The sequence below is a fragment of the Gallus gallus genome, chromosome Z (assembly GCF_016699485.2).
Source record: "Gallus gallus isolate bGalGal1 chromosome Z, bGalGal1.mat.broiler.GRCg7b, whole genome shotgun sequence".
NCBI classification, from domain to species: domain Eukaryota; kingdom Metazoa; phylum Chordata; class Aves; order Galliformes; family Phasianidae; genus Gallus; species Gallus gallus.
In genome coordinates this window covers 12,275,541-12,296,755 of record NC_052572.1, presented here as the reverse complement: position 1 = coordinate 12,296,755, position 21,215 = coordinate 12,275,541, and the positions used below count along the sequence as shown (strand labels likewise).

General features: G+C 46.6%; 1 protein-coding gene across 3 annotated transcripts; it reads left to right on the top strand.

Annotated features, from left to right (window-relative positions):
• The first annotated feature begins 703 nt into the window (after positions 1–703).
• On the top strand, positions 704–20,728 carry GDNF (glial cell derived neurotrophic factor). Of its 3 annotated transcripts, none has more exons than XM_004937198.5 (3): positions 704–982; positions 2,194–2,292; positions 17,773–20,728. In XM_004937198.5, the coding sequence occupies exons 2-3, from the start codon at positions 2,220–2,222 to the stop codon at positions 18,255–18,257; spliced, it is 558 nt and encodes a 185-aa protein (XP_004937255.1). In that variant the 5' UTR covers positions 704–982; positions 2,194–2,219; the 3' UTR covers positions 18,258–20,728. The 3 variants fall into 3 exon arrangements, with proteins under 3 accessions (XP_004937255.1, XP_425018.4, XP_046761772.1); XM_425018.8 differs by having other exon boundaries at positions 2,194–2,391; XM_046905816.1 differs by having other exon boundaries at positions 921–1,277; positions 2,194–2,391.
• Positions 20,729–21,215: the final 487 nt, after the last annotated feature.

Genomic DNA, 21,215 nt, shown 5'->3' with positions numbered 1-21,215 from the left:
TTTGGGTCTGAAAGCGAATCAGCGGAGGGCGCGTCACTGCCAAAGGGCCCTATAAATCCATCTGCGGCGCAGAGTCGCCCTGGCAAAGCCCCGGCGTCCGCGCGTCCGGCTCCGCGATCCCTCCGCCCGCGGGTGCGGAGCCCCCAGCGCCTCGCCGAGCCCCGTGTCCCCGCCCGCAAAGCCCCGCCGCACCCCGGGAGCCGGGCGCGCCCAGGCACAGCCGCGGCGGGCGCTTCCCGGCACCGGCCCGGCCTCCCGCCGCTCCCCGCTTGGATCTAAGCTGTCGCCGCGACGGGACCCCCGATCTGGAGGACGACGCCTCGCCGCCGCCGCTGCTACCGGCCCTGCAGATCCCAGCGCCGGCCTCTGATTCTCCCAGCAGGCTGAGGGGGGTGGTGTGATTTTATTTTATTTTTCCCTCCCCTCCTCAGCTGCCTTCTTTTTCCACCCAGTTTTTTGTTTTTTCTTTTTCTTTTTTTTTTCTTTTTTTTCCTTCCTGCCGCTGCGTGCGTGCCCGAGCGGTGCGCGGCTCCCCGCGGTGCTGGACCAGCTGGCGTTACAGGAGCCCTGATGTCTTCATCTGACTCCCCGCAGTTGTTGATGGAGTGTCTTTCTCAGATTTCCAGGCAGGGTCCCAAGAGCAGCACCCAGAGCCAGCTCCCGCTGCCAGGCGGCGCTCCCCGCGGCTCGGGCCGCTCCCGCCGCTGCTGAACGCGGCTCCGGGGCCGGAGCGGGCGCAGACCCCCGCGGAGCCGCGGCCACAGCACCTGCGGCAGCGGCGGGAGTAGCCGCTGGGGCTTCTGCTGGCGGCTGCCCTCTGCCTCCACCCAGACTTCCGACCTTGTCCCCCTTCTCCACGTCTCCTCCTCGCGAAGACGGTCCCGGCGGTCGGACCCCGACCTGGCCCACATGCATCGCCCATCCGGCCGCTCGGCGCCCCGGCGTTGATGTCCGTCTCGGGTCCGACGAGACCAGCTCGGAGGTGAGAGCGAGGCGGGGGCTGCGGCAGCGCGGGCTGGTCGGGGCGGGCGCCTTCCCCGGGAGCACAGCGCCCCGGACCCGGAGAGGTGCGAGGGCAGCGCCGGCGCCTGGACGTGATCCGCGCCGCGACCGGCGGGGGTAGCGGGCCCCGAGCTCTGGGGCTGCGGGAGCCGCTCGTCTCTTCTGCGGGGCTGCACCCTCCCTGGCCAGGCTGCGGGCACCGGCGGGCGCCCCACCGTTCTCCGCTCGCTGCCGCCGGGCAGAAGCGGGCTGGGGGCAGCTGTAATCCTCGAGCGGTGGGTACTGGGGTGTGTGAGGGCAGGCATGGAGAAAGGAGGGAAAGAGAGAAGGGAAGAGAGAAGAGAGATGGAAAGAAGAAGGAAAGAGGGAAAGGCAAAGGAAGCTAAGTAGAGAGGAAAACAATAAGAAGGATGAAAGGGAGAGGAGACAAAAATGAAAGGGGAATGAAGAAAAAAAAAGAAATAGAAAAAGAAAAAGAAAATATGTAAATAGGAGGGGAAAACAGGAAGAGAAAGAGAAAGAAGGAAAACATGAAAGAGGAAATGGAAATGAAAAGGAAAAAAGATAGGGGAAGGAAGAGGAAACAAGGAAAGGGAAAAGAGGGATAGGGAAAAGGATAGAGGAAGGGGTAGGGAGGGAGGGGAAAGGAAAGGAAGGGAAAAAAAGCAAAAAAGGAAAAGGGAAAGAAACAAAAGAAGACTGGAGGAAAAAAAAAGTGGAAGGGAAGAAGAAAGGGGGGAAGAGAAGAAGGGAAGGGGAAAAGGAGAGAAAAGGTAGAGAAACAAGAGAAGAGGGTAAAGGGAAAGGTGAATTGCCTGCCCCTCAGCAAAGCTGCGCAGCCTTGAAGCCCAGACCAGCCGGGTCCAGCCAGGGGACACATGCCCTGGCGTTGCCCGGCTGTTGAGGGAAAATGAGCGCAAGGTGACTTGGCTGTCAGCACAGGGACACACTCACACCCTCCCATCCCTTGGGCAAAGAGGAGCCGATGGCCATCCCTCACCCCCTCTCCCTCATGGTGAGATGGCAGCCCTGGGAGATGATGGGGACAGGAGGATCTGAAGGTGTCACAGGGAGAGGTGAGCACAGCTGAGCACAGGTTATTGTCCTCTGCTGCCCAGGTGCTGCAAGGAAGGGTCAAGACTGGGGGAACACAGCACCTGGGAGCTAACCCTGCCTTCTTCTCTCTGTCAGGGGCCCGTGTTGGAAGGAGTTCTAAGATGAAGTTATGGGATGTTGTGGCTGTCTGCGTGGTGCTGCTCAACACGGTCTCCACCTCACCCCTGCCCGCCGGTAAGATGCCTCCCGAGGGGCCCCCTTCAGTGGTAGAGGGGCCTGAAGACGATCTCTCCCCCATCAGCCTGCCGCCTCCCTATGCTGTGCACAGTGACTGTAAGAAACATTCCCCTTTGTAGCCACCACTGTCTGTCTTGCTAAACCCGCTCCCCTTTGCCCAGGCATCAGGGTGAGGAAAGGATGGTCCCCCACCTTTCTGCCCCCGTGTCTCCCCCAGCCAGTTCTGCTCTGGCTCCAGCAGCTCCAAAACAAATCATCCTCAAAAGCTCCAGGTTGGCAGTTGCATTGTCCGTCCCCCCCCACTTCTGTCCCTGCTTTCTTGTCAGTGCTAAGATCCCTTTGGTTGGAAAGCATAGAGAGATGAGTAGGTTAGTAGTGAGCAGAGGAGCTGGCAGGAGAATCGGGTACATACGCTGTGCGACGCAGGCACTGAAGCTCCCTCCCCACCGCCTCAGCCTGCTCACGGTGCTCAGCCCTGCCAATGCAATTATTCACTGTCTGCTGTGGGCACCGGTCCTTGTGGAGACGGGGTGCCGCAGTGTGAGGCGCTGTACACATCCTGGAATGCTGCTGAGTTTCATTAAATCCTCCTTGGATCTTTATCCCCAAATTAGTGTGTCCGCACAGAAATTTACAGAAGAGTAGTGGGAGGTGGGGGGGGGGGGGGGGGGGGAGGGAAGGTTGGGAGCTCTGTGCAGAGCAATCCACATGAACCAGCTCACAGTAAGACAGCTTACAGTCCAAATGACAGATAATAATAATGTCTCACTAATAATAGGTCTCCTACAGTAGCAGATAGAGGATTTTCACAGTAATGTGTGAGTGTTAGGCTAACACCACCAGCTTTTTAAAGTGGGAGTTAATATGACTCAATAAGAAGCGGCAAAATACTCACACGGATCGCAAAGACGTTCGCTCAGCAAAGGCTGGGACACATCTCAGAGGTTGCTCCCTTTGCCCTTGCTCAGCCCTCCTCGTTTAGCTCACTGGAGGATGCAGAGAGAATCCCGTAATCGGGATTCATTTTTATCTCCTTATCGGGAGGCACGTCCTTCCCTGCGGCCGCGGCAGCCCCGGCCACAGCCTCGCGCTGCTTTCCCCGGGAGCAGCCAGGCTCAGGCAGTGTGGAGGCGCTGAGCGGAGATTTGCGTGCCACAGCTCCGCTTTGCATCCGCCCTCCAACATCCAGCTCCTCGTCCGTGTCTCCCCGTGCATACATTTGCATCCTTAGCCTCTCAGTCTGTTTCTTCTCCGTGATCCTACTCTCTCCACACTGAGGCTGCCGCCTCCTTCTGTCCCAGCCCTGTCCCCTGCCGCTGGGCCACGGTGGAGAGGACACCGGGGTTCTGAGCCATCCCACCGCAGGCATCACATCAGCACAGGCTTGCTACAGTGCCGGCTGTCTGCTGAGGAGAGCATTAGGGGAGAGGCAGTGCGAGCTGAAGTGCGTTAGTGCTGTGTCTTTCCAAGGAGGAAGTATTTATACAATGCCGCTTTTATCTTAAAAGTTACTTCTGGGAATGTGGTTCCTTGTGAGCTGGTTTCTCGCCAGCAGCTCGAGGGGACGGGTAGCATTCCAAAACTTGTCATTGTTTCCTACTTTTTTTTTTCTGTGGAGTGGCTAAACAAGTGGAAGGAAAGGCGAGATGTGTTCACCTGAGCTGTGGTAGCCCCTTCCTAAAACCTCTCCTGTAGGGCAGGGTGGGCTCTGCTGGGCAGAGAGGGATCCCAGGCTACTGTCTTTCAGGAAGGGCTGACTGCTTGGCCTCTGCCTCTCAGCTGCGAGAGTCACAAATCAGTAGCATGGCTGCAAGGGGAGAATACCGGCACTGCTATTCACGGCAGAAGTCGGGAAGAAAAAAGGGAGTTTCTGTGATTTTGGCACGGCAGCAGCACAGCACCCACAGCCAAATGCTGGAGACTCTTCTCAGCCCTGCTGCCAAGTTGGGTGAGTCAGGGGAGAGAGGTGCCTGTAAGAATGTGGTGAAATACTTTGAATCACTTTCACGCTGCTTTAGTTGATTTAAAAGCCTGTGGTGTCTGGGAGCAGGCTGTGAGCACAGAGCACGTGAGGCCGATCCCACCCAGACAGGCTGCGGCCTTTCCACCACAGCTGCCATGTTGGATAACCGCAGCAGGGGCCTTTGGTGCACTGGTTTCTTTCTGCTCATCGTTTGGTGGCACACACCCAGGGTTTAGTGGCACACACCTGGGTAGAGGTACAACATACACGAGAGGGGCTGCGCCCGTACCACATGGGCTTTGCAGTTTCTCTTGCAAGCAGCAGGCATGTGTGTGGCCTGCTTGCAGGCCTGCATGTTGTCCTGCTGTGCGTTGTGTCTCTGGGGCTGATGGCCCAGTGCCTCTGCAGGCAGCTCACAGAGGGAGCATCATCACCCATGTTGGCTCATCTGCCTGGAGTGCCACATATGCTCGAGGTGGAGCGCATTGCTTTCCCCTGAAGTGACACTGGTGCAGGCTAGGTGGGGAGAGTCTCAAGTCTCTGACTGCTACCTTCAGACATGGTTAGTGGTGTTGAGAGATCAAGCCCTACTTCTAGGGGCAGGCCTTACGCCTTGCTGGAGTGCAGATCTTTTTTCGTGGACATTCAGCGCGTTTGTGTGTTCCCATTTGATGGGTGTGCTTTCTCTGCACAGTGCTCTGAGGTCACCTGATGCTACCCCATCTCTTTCAGGTTGGCCTGAAACCCTTCTTCATTCCATCCTACAGGTGAGGTCCTAACCTCCCAGGCTGATCAGGTGTAATGTGCTGACCTTTGTTGTTCAGGGCAGTAATTAGATATGGCAGAGTGCTAGCACTGTAGTGTTCTGCATTTTTTATTGGGCTGGACACTGGGGTGAGAGTAGCCTCTGTATCTGTAGAGCATCTGAGATGATTCCAGTGTTTGTAGGTGTTTTAGGCATCAGTGGTCATGGGACAGCTTATTTCACATGAAGAAGAGTGCCTGTGGAGTTTGTAGAGTTAGAGAACCCTTCCATTCTTTGTTCTTGTCATGCTACAGTCTTCAGGTAGAAGGGCATAATTAGATTAAATTGTAAGAATTTTTAATGTAATAAGAATTAATTAAATTGTGAACAGAACAAATATAAACAAAATTACTGTAAAAATACTTGGTTTGATTTACATGCAGTTCCATTTTCTGCTTGCCCCCTATAGCCATAATCAGCACATACGTGAGGACAGAAGTATCCCAGCATCTAGAACATGGCAAGAAGTCTTTTGATGAGTTGGGCATCTTTAATAAGAGCTAACAGTACACATGTAAAGCTAAATGAGAAACATCACTTTCTAACAGGAGGGGAAAATATTTCTCTGAGTTACAGAGGATGAGTTGCTTGTTGGCCACAAGATGGTGAATTGTTGTTGGAGCTCCTTTGTCACATCATAGCATATACACCACATTATACATGTGTTTTACCTCTGTTAAACATTCTTTGTATCCTTGCTCAGGTATTTAATATTGAGGTTCTGCAGTTAGCTGGAATTTTGTCAGCTGGTATGAAAGGTATCTAGGATGAACAGTGATATTATAGGGCTCTTTAGGGCAAAACCAGTATTCACTTATACTCCCATATGAATGCATGACCTTCCCTACAGTATTTATTAGACATTTTTTGTGTTATAAACCAGAACTCCCACGTTTCTGTGCAGGCTTTCCTGCCCGAAACACTTTGAAGTGCAGCAGATGTGCTTTAGAATAAGACACCCACAAGGCACGGAGGTAACCTGCCCGTGCACAGTAAATGCAGTGCATCAGAGAAGATGAGCAGGTGCCACACTCGTCATTTGATCTGTGTGTATGCAGTACAGCCAGTGCATCCATCCACTCTCAGATCGAGTGTGCGTATGTCACTGGGCCAGCATATATATAGTAAACTTTGTTTGCATGGGCACACCCAGCTTTTCTGGTCATTTAGAAATCTGAAGCATTCAAAGACATCTTTTCATAGGCGGAATTCTAGAAAAGAAAGAACAAGGCACATCTGGGTAAATCCAGATGCATATAGCCCTAGAATCTGTTGTCTCTGCAGTCTCAGGTATATCTGCTGAATATATTCCTATGAAGGGTGTTCTGAAATCTAAAGAGAAAACGATTGAAATGCAAGAGAATCTGGTTTTATTCTAGTTTTAACAGTTATCCTTTGTTTAAAGTTTTATGTCTTTTGGTCCTTTTCATTTTATGGGCCTCAAAAATTTTCCGGTGGAAGTTTGGATCCTTTTAGATGTTTTGCAGATGTGGGCTGCTAGATAACACACCTTACATGCATTTCTTGGTCACCTTTTGTAGGCCTCATGAATATGTTTTAGAAATCCCCTTCAGCTCAGGAATGGCTGTTAATGGATTGCTAGGAGAGGAATTATTTATCCACCAGAACAGGATCCTGAAAATGATAGCTTGCATTGTCTTTGTAAATTACAGTGTTCCTGCATAAAGCAGGTTTAAAATATATAAAATTACAGAAACTGAGAAAAGTTATTGGGGTCATGGAGTCCCATCCTCCATAACTGCAAATAGAGCGAATACCTGGTGCAAATATCCAGTCTTCATCCCACACACACCGCCATGCAGCTATGTCTTAAAACCTTGAGTACACAGGACAAACCCTACAGAACAACACTTGTTAAGGATTCTCATACTTCCGTGGAAATAAGCTAATGACAGGTCATAAAGGAGGAATACTAAATATTGCAACATAGTGTTCAAGATCATCAGACATCTAAATAAGCAGCTGATATTATTAGTGTTGATAAAATGGTTGACGCCACAGGGTGGTCATTTTTGACAAAACAGCTGTAGTTTCTGATCAAGTACTACTTGCTAAGTGGAACCAAAAGAAAGACTTCAATGAATCCTGGCAATCCAATCCTGCTTACAAAGAGAAGAAGGAAAATAAAGGAAGAAAGATATATTTGAGATAGGTGGAAATAAAGCTTTAACACACAAATATGTCTATTTTTGAGATCAAGGACAGAAAATGAATTGTTAAAGACATTTCAAACATCAGTATTCCTTTTTAAGGGATAAAGTCACATTGTGTGACTTAGTAGCTTTTGCCTTAGTCTGTACCTACTGGTACAGGATTGAAAACTGAGGGTGCATTTCTTCAAACTTGGTGGGACTTGTATAAATGCCTTAGTGATTAATGACAGGAGAAGGGCCAAAAAGAATCAAGCAGTGGTTTCAGAATACTTGTTTTCCTGCATCTGGGCAAGGCAGTGTTACAGGGGCAAGGTGCTCATATGACCTTCAGGTAACAGGATGTATGAAAGTGTCTGGACCACCTCTGCTCCCATCCCAAACATGCAATACTCCCTTGACAAAACCAGCAATTACAAGAATTTTGACAGGGAGGCATGTATCCAGTGCAGTTCTAGGGGAGGGCAGAGCCCATCTGCCTCTGAACAGCCACTGACACCATCTGACAAGCCGTGCTCCACACATCCCAGCATGATTGCTCTGTGGCAGAGCTTTTGCCCGAGTGCCATGAACTGGTTACTATAATAAGAAAATTTTCAAAACTGTGATGTTAAAACTTTCCGTATCATACCTACTGCAAAAAAATGTTGAAATACAGGAAGTAAAAATATATTTATAGGTCAGATCAAAATCAGATAGCAGCAGAGATTGTCCCAGCAGCGTCATCAGTCATGGCTTTGCACACGGGACTCTGCTTTACTGCTCCAGGATGGAGACTGGAATGGGGCCCCTTTCTGCTGCATTGCTGCCTTTGTTTGTTCCTTGGCACACCCCTAAAGCTGGGAGATCCAGCATAAGAGCAGTTCAGGAGCAGTTTCTTGATGAGAGTTGTGTTGAACTGTCGCTGAAGCGGTGCTCTGCTGTTATTTCAGCCATGCTGTTCGTGTTCAGAGAACTGGCACCAAAGTGGAACTGTATGACCAACGTGAGGTGCTGTGTGAGGGCTGACCTGGATCACTTCTGCACCAGCAATGCTAAAGAGAGTTTATTGTTGTTACCAATAATATGTCCTCCATTTAAGTCTCTGTTCTGTGTCCATTAGGTGGCTGCATACCCTGTTGTTAGTGCAGTTCACATGTTTCAGATCCCAGTAATAGGTACTTGCTTAAGGCTCTCTCAAGAACGGAAGAGACAAAGCATTTAGCATAAACCAACTGGTATCTGTGCTGGTAATCTATAGATTTCTTCATTTTGATACAGATGTGGAGGCTTACAAGGCTTTCATAAGGAGACACAGTGGGCAGCAGGGCAGTTCTGTGCTGCACCCAGAATTGGCTCTGGCTCCATCACTGTGTTCACGAAGAGGCTGTTCACGTTGCTTCCTTTTTTCTCTTCTACACTGTTCACACTGTAACTTCATGCAGAGAGTGTCTCGGGTGCTTCAGTGTCTATACAGCCCCTGTACATGAGTCTGGGCCAAGGTCTGTAACAAAACCTTGGGAGCAATTGTAGAAAAACTTTCTGCTCCTCAGTACTTTAGGGCTGGCTGTTCAGAGCTTTCAGTCAGAGGTGAGATCACATCCTGCCTGGTTGCAGGATGCAGCACCTCTTTGGCAACCCCAACATAGGTGAGGATGGGTGCTGAGCCCCAGAGTCAGGCAGAACTTTGGGAACAACTCACACCTTGACCAGATGAACAAGGAACTGTTGCAGACCTGTCAGCTCACTAGACTGCTTCCTTTCCTTTATCCAGTTGATCTAGCCTTGATTTTTCCTTTTGTTGTGACCAAGCCATTGCCCTTCCGGCAGCATTTATAATGGTCTTGTTGATGCTGCCTTGTCTTCTGGTGTGAACCACAGAGTGAGGTTCCCTGGGAAGAATCAGCATCTGTACCTGTGAGAAAGCAGGCAGAGGATGCAAGGGGAGGCACTAAGCCTGGCAATGTGGAAATATGAAGTACTCTGCAGATTTCAATTATGACCAACCTATGGGAAATGGCAGGGATGTGGCTGGGGAGCTACAAACAGTACAAACAAAGCTTGTCCACTCTGCTGGGGACAGGTACACCAGTAGTTGAAGCCCGTGCCTGTTTCCAGTTCTGCGTTATTGTATCTGACTGGTGTGTGTGGCCCCAGCATCATCCTCCAGGTGACTTGGCCAGGTTACTTAGCACTTTGCCTTAATGAGAGACAAGTGACACCAGTGAGGGGCCCATTTCTGAGAGCTTTCTGCATAAGAGCAGGGATGTTTGTTTCCTGGGAACCGGCAAGGCAGGCAGCGGCGTAGCGAACCAGAACTGTATTAAACATTTAGAGATGAGCTGCCCCTGCTGTCTGTGATGCTGTGTTTCCTAATGGATACAACCAACTGGTTTCAATTTCATTCCTAGCCTTGCAGATTTTCATGCAAGGCATGAAAGCAAAGACATTGCTAAAAAGGTATGTTTTAATTGTTTAAATCGTGAACACCTTTCAGTATAACCAGTTTTATCAACTGCCTTTGATTTGAAGCCTGCACAGTAATCTTTGTGTTTTCTATGATTCTATGATTCTGTGAGAAAGTACTTCATTTTCAATAAAATAAATGTTTTATCCCCATAACAGTTCACACTTTCTTTATGAAGCAAAATGATAATAACATGAGTAATTTTAGCCTCCCTAAGGTCATATACTTCCACAAACAGGTTGCTCCAGGGGTCTCCTAAAGTAGACCTTTGTGGTGTGAGATGGAGAGATTCCGTGTTGCGGTAGAGCTTGTCCACCCACTATAGGAAGTACCGGAAAATATTACTGCAAAGCAAGCTAAGCATAAGAAAAAATCATGAATAAATGCTATACCATAGTCTTCTTCATAGAATCATAGAATTGTTTGAGTTGGAAGGGACCTTTAAAGGTCATGTAGTCCAACTCCCCTGCAGTGAGCAGGGACACGCACAGCTCAGTCACATGCTCAGAGCCTGATCCAGCCTGGCCTTGAAAGTCTCCAGGGTTGAGGCATCCACTACATCTCTGGGTAACCTGTTCCAGCCTCACCACCCACACTGTTAAAGGCTTTTTCCTTATATCCAACCTAAATCTACCCTCTTTAACTTGAAAAGTCTTCACAAGCAGTGAAAAAAATGGGAGTGATTCATTGCAGTTACAGTTAGGGCTGCATTACATGTATATATTTCCCACCAGAAGTGATCTTGGAAGAAACATCTCTGTGATTATAACTTTGGAGGAAAGAAAGGAAATTAAAATACTTAAGTTCAAGGCCCAGATGAAAGTACAAGAACCATTTTTGAAAAGGGGCCATTTGATCCTAACACAGATCTGCATCTGGGTTTTCTAAATAACACTTATCATTATAATGAGCTGGATTAAATCCATTGAACTTTGAAATCTTACTTGAAACTAGATGCTGAATGCTGTTGTTTGAACCTCCGTAATTGGAAGACAGCTATATTTAAGTGAAATATTATCCTGGTAATTTTATTAAATGTTTAACATGATGTTTTGATGTAGTACCCACAGTATCCCACAAATGCATGCATAGAAGCTGCAGTACAAAACAAAAGTCCAATTTTATCATTTTTAGTGTACCTTATGTGATTTTTATTACATCGCCTTAACTCAGGATATGCTGAGCTGATATTGCTGTGATGCTCTTACATTTTCCTGAGGTCTCTACAGAAATCTGTTCCCTGAAGTAGAGTTTCCAATAACTTCAAACTTAAAGTTTTAGATAAATTTGTAAAAAATAGAAATATTAAAAAAAAAAAATGAAAAGGAAAACCTACTTGTATTAGTTATTATTTTGCAATTAATAGAATTTAAGCCTTTCTCGTAAAAGAAAATAGACAGCGTGGTTATTAGAGGCTGTAGTCAGCCTTTTAAATCCATGACCAGGCACCAAAATGAGTAACTGGAATTTTTTCTCAAAAGCTGAAGGTCCATCTGTTCCCACTGAAACCAATTTGTGGTCAGGTACAAACTGAGGGTTTCTTGCTCTACCATGCTGGGTTACTACCACTGCGGGGGAATACTTGGCTTTAAAATAAAATTGTTGCTGGTGAAATAAAAGGAATAGTTTTACAAAATGTAATTTTGATCCCATTTGAACAGACGGAAATAAAATGCCCATTTCTCCTTAATGGAAACAGTTTTCTTGAGAATGCAGTAAGCATGCTTTGGATATTCATTTAGAGCTATTTTAGGTAGAAGTCTGTCTGACCACTATTCAGTGTTCTCAAAAGCACAGGCACCAGATCCCTGTCCTGCTGGCACATGGTGTCTCTAATTAACTGGAAATGCAACAGCAGGCTCTGGGGAGATGAAGCAGAGAAGATGCCCAGAGGAAGGCACATTTCCCTGTGCACCCAATGCATGGCTCCAGGGCAGGTTTCTGCAGGGGCTGGTGGGGAGCCCTGGAGCCTATGCTTGCTGCAGGAGTCTGCACCTGTTGCCAGCTCTTGCAGTCTCCAGGGGATGGAGATTGTGTAGGGGACAGGCAGGTCAAAGCCTCAGGTTCTGGGGAGTAGCAGTGACGCAAGAATTTCAGTTTGCATTCAAACAGGGAAGTTTCTAACCCAAAAATGAGTTAAAATGTTGATCTGAATGTGCCCTACAGGTTCAGAAGGCAAGCAGAGGGTTTGCAGACAGCAATCAGAAGAAGCAGATATTATTAATTTCTAAACATCTTTTTATTTATAAAATGGATCACACTTTTTTATTCTTGTTAGAATCCTGGAATTTGGGACAGTTGGTGTTACCAACCCTAATTCCAGCCTGGTCACTGTTCTGGATGTGTGTATTCACCATTCCTGTGATGTTTCTTCTTTCCTCCATTTTTTAATTCCTTCTCTGAACCTTTGAGAAACTCCTGGCAGATCAATAGCCCCGGTTCAGCTAGACATGACGCTGCCCAGAAGCAGAGCAGCTTGAGGGCTGCCATTCATAGCCCCTGCTCTGGACACTGGCTCTAGAAGACAGTCAGGATGTGATTGCCACTGGAAGCCTGTTCCTACTTTAGTGGTCAGTTCTTTGCATGGCACTGAAAGAGTGGGAGGGGAAGGAAGCTGTAGGAGAGCGAGATATGGGTGCCTTATCTCTCTAAGCGTCTAAGTCCAGGTTGGATGGTGCCATGGGCAGCCTAATCTAATGGATCATTTCCCTGCTCATGGCAGGGGGTTGGAACGCGATGAACATTAAGGTCCCTTCAAACTCACACCATTTTGTGACTCTCTGAGCAGGAGCAGATCGTGCGTACTCTCTGCAGCTCCCACTGGAGCACCACTGTATGTCCCTTGCTCCCACTGGCAGGGTGCTAAGCAGAAGCTAGGCAGATGCTAAAACATCTGTATGCCAGAATGTGAAAGGGTCAAGAGAGGAAAGAATGGGGTGAGGAGTTTTATACCATGGGAAGAAGAAGCTCAGCCAAGTGATATTCTGTGTGTTCAGTGGTCAGGAAATGGCCTTCAAAATTGTAATGTAAACCCCAGACAGAACCTGACGACTTTGCACCAGTCCTGTGTGTGTTCATGGCAGCATATGTCAGTGATGGGGGTTCAGCCCTGTCATACTGTCCCACTGGGATCTGCGAGCCCTTATCCCACATCATGAGCAAGATACAAAGAGGCCCTGTATCTCCCAAAGATGGATGTTTCTTTTCAGGATTTACAGTCTTTTCTTCAGGGAGCCTTCACTAACCTATGCTGAGCACATTCTGTTGTGGGCTATCCTATCCCATCCTAGAAGGCTTTGTATTTTTAAATTCTGATTCCTTCCTGCCCTGGGGCCAGGGACCAGGGACTGCTGCACAGAAGGGATTTGGCTGCTTTTGTTGTTGTAGTATCTGAGCATTTCCTGCTGGTACTTTGTACAGCTTGACAAGCGTCTGTCATGTTTGTTCTCTCAGCTTTTCCACCAGAAGGGAAGTGTTGTCAGTAAATTAGTTTGTTTTGAAAAAATATGTGTGTGTGTAATTACACATATTTGTGAGTGTGTATGTGTAAATATCATACACACACACACATGCCAACTGTGTGTTTTATAGGAAGGGATGGTAATTCCTTTTCCCAGGGATGTGAAATCCCAACAGAAAGCCCTTTCTGGTGTGGATTCAAGCCAACATGATCTGTACTGTGCTGTTTGTTAGAGAGCAAAGCTGCCAGGCTGTTTATCTTCATTCTGAGACTATAAATGGCTTTCAAGCAGTGTTTGCAACAGAGAGATAACTAATTAAAAAGATCATGGATGAATCAAGTGTCTTTATTCAGATCACAATCCAGCACTGGATGCCACAGCAGCTCTTGTCCCTGTGCTAGTGTTCCCTGACCACACAGCTTAGCATCCTCTAAACCCCCAACAGCACTTACCACAGTGCAGAGACTAAACAGGTGCCCATCACATGGTGTTTGTGATGCAGGGAGGCTAGGCTAGGGTGATCCTACTGTCCATCTTCTCCACCTTCCCTGCTGCCTGTTAGCCTTTTATGGTCTTTTGTCCTTGGTCAGTGGTTATTGCTTATTTGTGTGTGATATCTGGTTGTAACTTTCTTCACATTTATCTTTAGTGCCTTGTTTCAACCCATCACACCTTGTGTTAAGGCTGGTACTTCTACTTGACTGCCCAGGGTTCTACTTCAGGTGTTCAATACAGCATTTAATCCCAGGCCCCCCCTTGCTTATTGGACAACAGAGTATACCTATTAAGTCATAAAATGACTGTTCTGATTCTCAAGTTTTTCTTCAAAACCCTGCAAGCTGTTCATAGTGGATAATTAGCTCCAAGCCAATCTGGGTACATCCCATGGCTTGGATCCATGATTTAGTTGTTGCTGGGTCCAGCTGCACTTGATGCTGTACCTACAGGTCATGGCCTTGCTGCTGAATGTGTTGAAGCTCAGCCTTGTAGGACTGTATTTAGCTGTGCCAATCAGAGTCTGGCTGACTGCAGGGGTTGGAGTTGTTCCTCGAGTAGTACTAAACTAAATGAGAAAACTTGGGTCATATCTGCAGTCCAGTTAAAAGGTGTCAGAAGGTGCACTGTTGCATTGATAGTGACTAGTTTGGGTAGAGGAGTATTATTGCTTATGAAAACTTGAAAGGATTCACTGAGTAGTGCAGTAACACAGCTACCGTTGTGTACACACATAGTCTCATAGTAGCATGGGCAGTTGTAGGTGAGTAGGCACTCACTGTCCAGGGCTGATAGGTCCAGGACATTTCCTCAAGTGGGACTGTGTGACCACCATTCTCAAAATTCCCTAAATATTCCCGAGTATCACCTGTGTGCCTTGTGTTTCCTCCAGTGATGTAATTCCCAAATTACTGAGGGTCACTGCACTCCTCTGTAATGTTTTGGATATCTGCTTGGGATATTTTTCCAATTCCCTGTGCTGAAGAGGAAATCCACCCTGGAGACAGAAAATTGGCATTCATCACACTCATAGTGCTGGCAGCTCTCCCAGTGAGTCTCCTAAGTGGCCTGATGTTGCAAGAGGGGATGAGCTGAGCAAGAATCTCCAGCTTCTTTAGCTGTACTGGCCATGCATGCTTCATCCCAGATTACAGCTTGGAGTCCTTCCTGTGTGGTTTATGTTAGAGCCACAGTGAGATTAGTGGAGTCAGTCATACTGCTAATTACCCCTGGTTCTAGTTGCAGCAAGTCCACGTGACTTGACTCCTTTAGTTGATACCCTTTTGTCTTGATTAGTTGATCTAGTTTTTCCCCTCTGCTTCCACCTTCTCCTGTGTTGGCATTCCATGTCTGCATTAGCAGTGTTTCATGTCTGTTCCACAGTGTATTTACTCCATCTTAGTATTACAGGCTTCTTTGCAGCACAGAAAACTCTCAGTGACATTAGCTCCGTTGGTGCATTTGGGATAATGATGTCACATGAACCAGAATGGATATCAGCATGGGCTTCAGATGGGAATACAGACCACCGCATGGGCCTTTTCCCATCATTATCTGCTCTCTAGGGCATACTTCATTGGTTTGAGCAGGACAGTGCTTGGACACTGTAGCTGTCAGATTAGTATTAGTAACTCAAGTAGACTCCTGTACTGTCACCCACTGTCACATGGGTGGGTGGCGTTTTTGCAGCTGAATTGCAAGCATAAACACAGTATGTCTAGTTGGGTTATTATTTCTTCAGGTAATTCAGAGTTTTCCTTCTACCTCCGTGGGCAGGGGAACACTTACTTCCCATGCTGTGCTAGTAGGTAAGTGTGAAGCTGAAGGTATCAGATAGGAGTCTCCAGGCATAGGTTAAGTTTCCCTGTAGCAATCCCCTATCCTTTTCCTGGTGGTTGTCCACTGCATGGGTTTTGCTGAACCCTGCTATGCTTTCTAGATTGCTGGGAGTTGGTCTCCACAGCCAATATCTTGTTGTATCACACTATTGCTACAAAGGTTGGTCAGGCATGTGTGGCAGAAGTGTGGGCTGGGATGGTCACAATAGTATGAGTGGGATGACAGGAAGGTGAGAGTAGAGAATGGCACAGCCAGAGCTGTCTCCTCAGAGTCGCAGCCTTCCCTGATGGGGTTGTAAACAAAGAAAGCTAGTTTCTACGTAAGAAACCTAGAAACCATCCAGTCCTCCATCAACAAGAGCGAGTACCAAACTTCTTTCTATCCATATCCATGCCAGGGCAAGGCCCATACTTCAGCAGTGGATGGTGGGACAGCTCCAAGTGGGTCATTTTGCTTGGCTGAGCATGAGGTCTACCTCTTCCTGCTTCTATGGAACATATTCCACCTCGTCCCAGACCTTACTTAGCAGGGCAGTATTCTCCAGTGTAGACAGACCATCCTATCCTGCAAGAGAACTAAGTGGGGCATTCAGTGCTACCTGCCCAGCCAGTAGGTGTGACTTGTAGTCGTTGTTTTGGTTCCCAATAGAGAGGTAAAGCCAGAGGAGAGCCAGAATGGTGCATTTACCATCAGTGGACAGGAATATGGGGCTTGGTGCAGGATCTTGCCTTGTTCAGGTCCTGTATAACTGTATAGGTAGCAGCCATCCCATAAGTGTGTTTTTCTGTAGTCACTGGGAAGCTCCCACTGGTCTGGGAGACTTTTGTCTCCCCTGATAAAAGTATTGATCCCCCAGTCATATGTGATTTGGGGACTTCTACTGCCCAGTCTCCCATCAAGACTCCTATCTGTTGTAATGCACATGAAGGAAGTGTGGCCCTGACTTGTTGCCATGGATCTATTCCTATCTCAGTACCTACCTGGGTGAGAGCCATGGTGGCTTAATGCAGGCATCAAAGCCTGGCCAGGCACACTGCATCACTCTTCCCAGTATTTGCAGATTCCTGGGGATCCTTTGGAGATGGAGCCCCTTTCAATACAGGGCTGGGTACGTGACACCAGTCTGCTGTGCAGGTGGACACTTACAAATTACTTACAGAAAGAAGCATCCTCTTAGGTGTTCCTGCAAAGGAAGTGGGTCCTCAAAGACTCAATTTTTGGCACAATGAATGAGAAAAACAATCTCAGTACTGCAACGTTATTTACGTATTTAATATGCAGTTATTAATAATGTAAGATACATGCATCTGGACATGGACTTCTGACAGCTTGACCTGTCATTAAGTCACTATTTTCACTAAAGCAAATTCCACTGTGGGATTTAGTTCATGGGAAGCATAAAGATTTCAAAATATGATGTTATTTCAAATCTTGATGAAAAACAGAATTCTTAGAACATTTCAGAAGAATACATTCAATTTCACCTTCCTTGGAGAGGTTCATTCTATCAGTGTCAAAATATTTCATTGACTTTAACATTTAATTTAGTTGAATAACTTAGCTCTCATACTTACATATCAAGTGAAAAATGCAATAGCTATTTTAACTTTCAAAGAAGAAAATGCATTAATAAAATTTACCTTGAAAATTAACATAATACTTCTATTCTGACTTATTTTTACCCAGTCTAATAAGTGTCTTGTGATGCAAAATAGTCCTAAGAGATCATTTTCAAAAGCTCTGGCAATAATTATCCCCTAAAAGCATTAAAAAGCAGGCATTCAGCCAGGAATAACAGCTCAGCCTGGCACCCTGGGAAACTCCTCCTTCTGTCCTGCTCAAAAACCTTATCGATAGATAGCTTTGACAATACAAACCATTGCTGACGTGAAAAGACAACACTTAACAATTACAATCACAAAACTGCATCAAAGAAACCTCATCCCATTCCAGCTTTGCTAGGAAGAGCCTGTGTAACCTCCCTAACGTAGCTTCATCCACCCATTAACTAATACTTGTATCATGATGTGCTTTTCTTCCCCTCAATTTTGACAGGGTTCATTCAATACTGAAAGATACACTGGAGTGCTACCAAGCATAAGCAGACACCTACAGAGATACATACCAATCTCATTAATATTTTCTCCCAAATGAGTTTCAGTTCTGATTCCTGATTACCCTGTTTTTAGTGTGTCTGCAGTAATGGGCAGAGCAGCTTGCATGTGTCTTGTGTTTTTGAACCACCAACTTTGTGACAGCTGACATGTTACAAAGCATTTTTTCTCTTCTTCAAACAGCTAATATGCCAGAGGATTACCCAGATCAGTTCGATGAGGTAGTGGACTTTATTCAAGCCACTATTAAGAGACTGAGGAGATCGCCAGATAAACAGACTCCGATTTTTTCTAGGCGGGAGAGGAACCGGCAAAGTGCAGCCACAAACGTAGAGAATTCCAGCAAAAAGGGAAGGAGGAACCAAAAGGGCAAAAATCGGGGATGTGTCTTAACAGAAATACATTTAAATGTGACTGACTTGGATTTGGGATACGAAACCAAAGAAGAGCTCATCTTCCGGTATTGCAGTGGATCTTGTGATGCAGTTGAGACCACGTATGACAAAATTTTGAAAAACTTAACCAGAAAGAAAAAACTAGTCAATGACAAAGTGAGGCAAGCTTGCTGCAGACCCACAGCCTTTGACGATGACCTGTCCTTTTTGGATGATAACCTGGTTTACCACATACTGAAAAAACATTCCGCAAAAAGGTGTGGATGTGTCTGACTCTTGTGCGCTGGAGGCGGCTCCAGTTTTGCATTCCTGCGATAATGAAAAGAGAGGGACCAAGGTTCCCGGGGATGTGTCTGCTCAGAACAGAAAAAAAAAGGGCCAAGAATGCGGAACGAGGGGCGTGGAAGCCTGGGGGGTGCGAGGTGGCCTAAGAGATGGAGGTTTTTGAAGTCCTACAGGAAAGTAAATAAAAGCTTAGGTGAGGATGCAAGCAGCTGGATGGCGTACACACTCCCTTTCCCACTTGACATGGTCCACCACCAGTGAGACTTGCATCCATGAGGAACGTGCTTAAAAACACAGCCCTGCAGTACTGCATTGCTGTGGGGTTGTCCCCACTTGCACCAGGAAGCTGAGCCTGTGCCCTCAGCATTACCCAAAGACACGTTGTGCTGTTGGTCATTGAAGGTTGGTTCTTCAGCGCTTAAGACAACTTCTATTACAATAAGGTTAATATCCTATGTAAGATGGTATCAGGCAAAAGTCAAAATTCCCAGGCTCAAGTTCTGTAGGACCAATGTCAGTACAAAGCAAATTGGTTCCACTTACTGGTTAAGTTTGGTTATTTCCATCTCACATTTCTTCAAAATAAGTGTAGGATTTCATTTTTCTGCTACCTATGAAAACAAATTGAGTTTTTAAGCACTTCTTCCTAGTATAGTAAGTGAAATAAGCCTGGCATACACAAAATGTGTTTCTTTTGGTTTACAAAGGACTAATGTCACTTGCGTAGCTACATTTATATTTGGTCATTGTGAGTGAGCAGAGACTACTTGATGCAATGCATCCGTTCAGAGACATAAATATACAGAAGATATTTATTAAGATTAAGTTATTGTTATTTATTACAGTTCAGTAATGAGTCTCCTTTCCTTATTTATTAAAGTTTTTTTCAAAGGTGCCAAAGTAGGAGGTGCTTGGAAGGTACGGAGAGACAAATAAGTTGGGAACAACGGTCCATGCTGTTGAAGGTGTTAACTTGAATGCAAAAAATCACTTACTTTACCTTTTTTGCTTTTAAACAAAAACCTGATTATGTTCACAAAATGTAGTGCCAAAGTCTGCAGCCCTTCCTCATGTTCAGTAGTACTTCTGAAAATGATGGTGGTCATACCTGTGCTGGAGCAAACACAGTTTGACATGAGGGAGGGTCACAGCACTTGGCTCAGCATTAGCCATTTGTTAGACAAACTAATTCTAGTCATATTTAAAATGTAGCCACAATTTTTTTCTCACACTTTTTGCCAACTGACCTCATATAACTATTGACAAATGGAAATTAATCACATTTAGCCTTATAATTTCTTGTAGTTATTTAAGCTTTTCCTTCCATATTTCCATGTAGAAAAGGTTAAATCCCTCTTACTAGTTAGCCCTGGATTTAATGTAGCCTTCAGGTAAACGATTGTGTTAAATAACCAAAGAGTTTTGTATAATTTGCTGAAGTATTACAGGATCATACCCACACAGCAGAGCAGTCTGAGTTTCCTTACAGCGAGGGAGGCTGTACAGCAAGGGCGTTCTTACCTGCCACTCTCCCGTTCTGGAGACTATTTTCCTGAAGGGGCCGCAGTGCAGGTCTCTAGACATACCTGACGATCGGTGAAGCATCAACTCCCACAGAAAAAGAAAAAACAACAGGAAGAAAAAAAATCCCTATTGAAAAGTTGAAGTGATGGTCCAACCTTTTATCTCACACATGCAATGGCTCTCCTCACTTGTTTTGCTCTGGGCCCCTCGGAGCACCACAAAAGAAGGGTCTAGTGGTCAAAAAAGTCCAGAACACACCTAGAAAGTTGTACCGCGTGTATGAAGCAAAACTCAGCACCGACCGCTGCTACTTCCCTGGGCTGAGGTCGGCCGTGCAGAGCCCACCTGCGGGCTTTTGCAAGGCCACGGGGACACCTCGGAGCACCCCAAAAGAAGGGTCTAGCGGTCAGAAAAGTCCAGAACACACCTAGAAATTTGTACCACGCGTACAAAATGAAATTCAGCACCGACTGCCACTGCTTCCTCGGGCTGAGGTTGGCTGCGCAGAGCCCACCTGCGGGCTCTTTTTGCAAGGCCATGGGGACACCTCACCCTGTGCAGGGCAGGGCACAGCTGAGATGCCGCCAGAAGCACCTGCGAGCCAAGGGGCGCTCGCTGCTGGCGGAGAGCTGGATGCAGTGCTTGGGGCATGCACAGCTCTGTTGCTCAACACTTGCCCCCCGCGCATTTTCTGAGCAGCAAATCACTACGTTCAAAATACAAAAGGGTAAAGTTTGTGATTTTTTTTTTGGTTTTTTTTTTTTTTTTTTTTAGACCTTACTGAAAACAGGAGTGTGCTTCTCTGGAGTTTTTTACTTCACCTGCGATTTATGTCTCAGTCATTTGTGTTAATCAACCAAAGTTCTCTACAGACTTTATTTTTGTACAATATTCATTTTATAACTTTTTACAAAATAAACTCATTTCTATTGTTACTTGGTTGTTGCTTGCACTTCTTCCCCATTGTACCACTTCCAGATTACAGTACTGCAAGTCCCCAACCTGCATAGAGCAGCACTGGAGAAACATCGAGTTCTTTCTCCAAAGGAGCATTCATTTATAGTGTGGATCAGAGTTGTCTGTGGCTTCTGGAATGGGTTACCCTGAGATGTGCTGTATGCCTCATCCCTGGAGACATTCAAGGTCAGACTGGACCAGGCTCTGAGCACCTGATCTAGCTGTGGATGTCCCTGTTCATTGCAGGGCAGTTGGACTAGTTAACCTTTAAATGTCCCTTCCAATTCAAATGGTTCTATGATTCATAGTAAAACAGCACTAATGGGTGATGTGACTGCTGTGACTCCAAAACATATGGCACAATAATACAGGGTGGCAGGCTTGAAGCCTGGTGTTATCCATGCTCTTCCTTGCCCACACCAGGCTGGGTATCTTCACGATGGCCTTGGCAATGCACATCTGCAG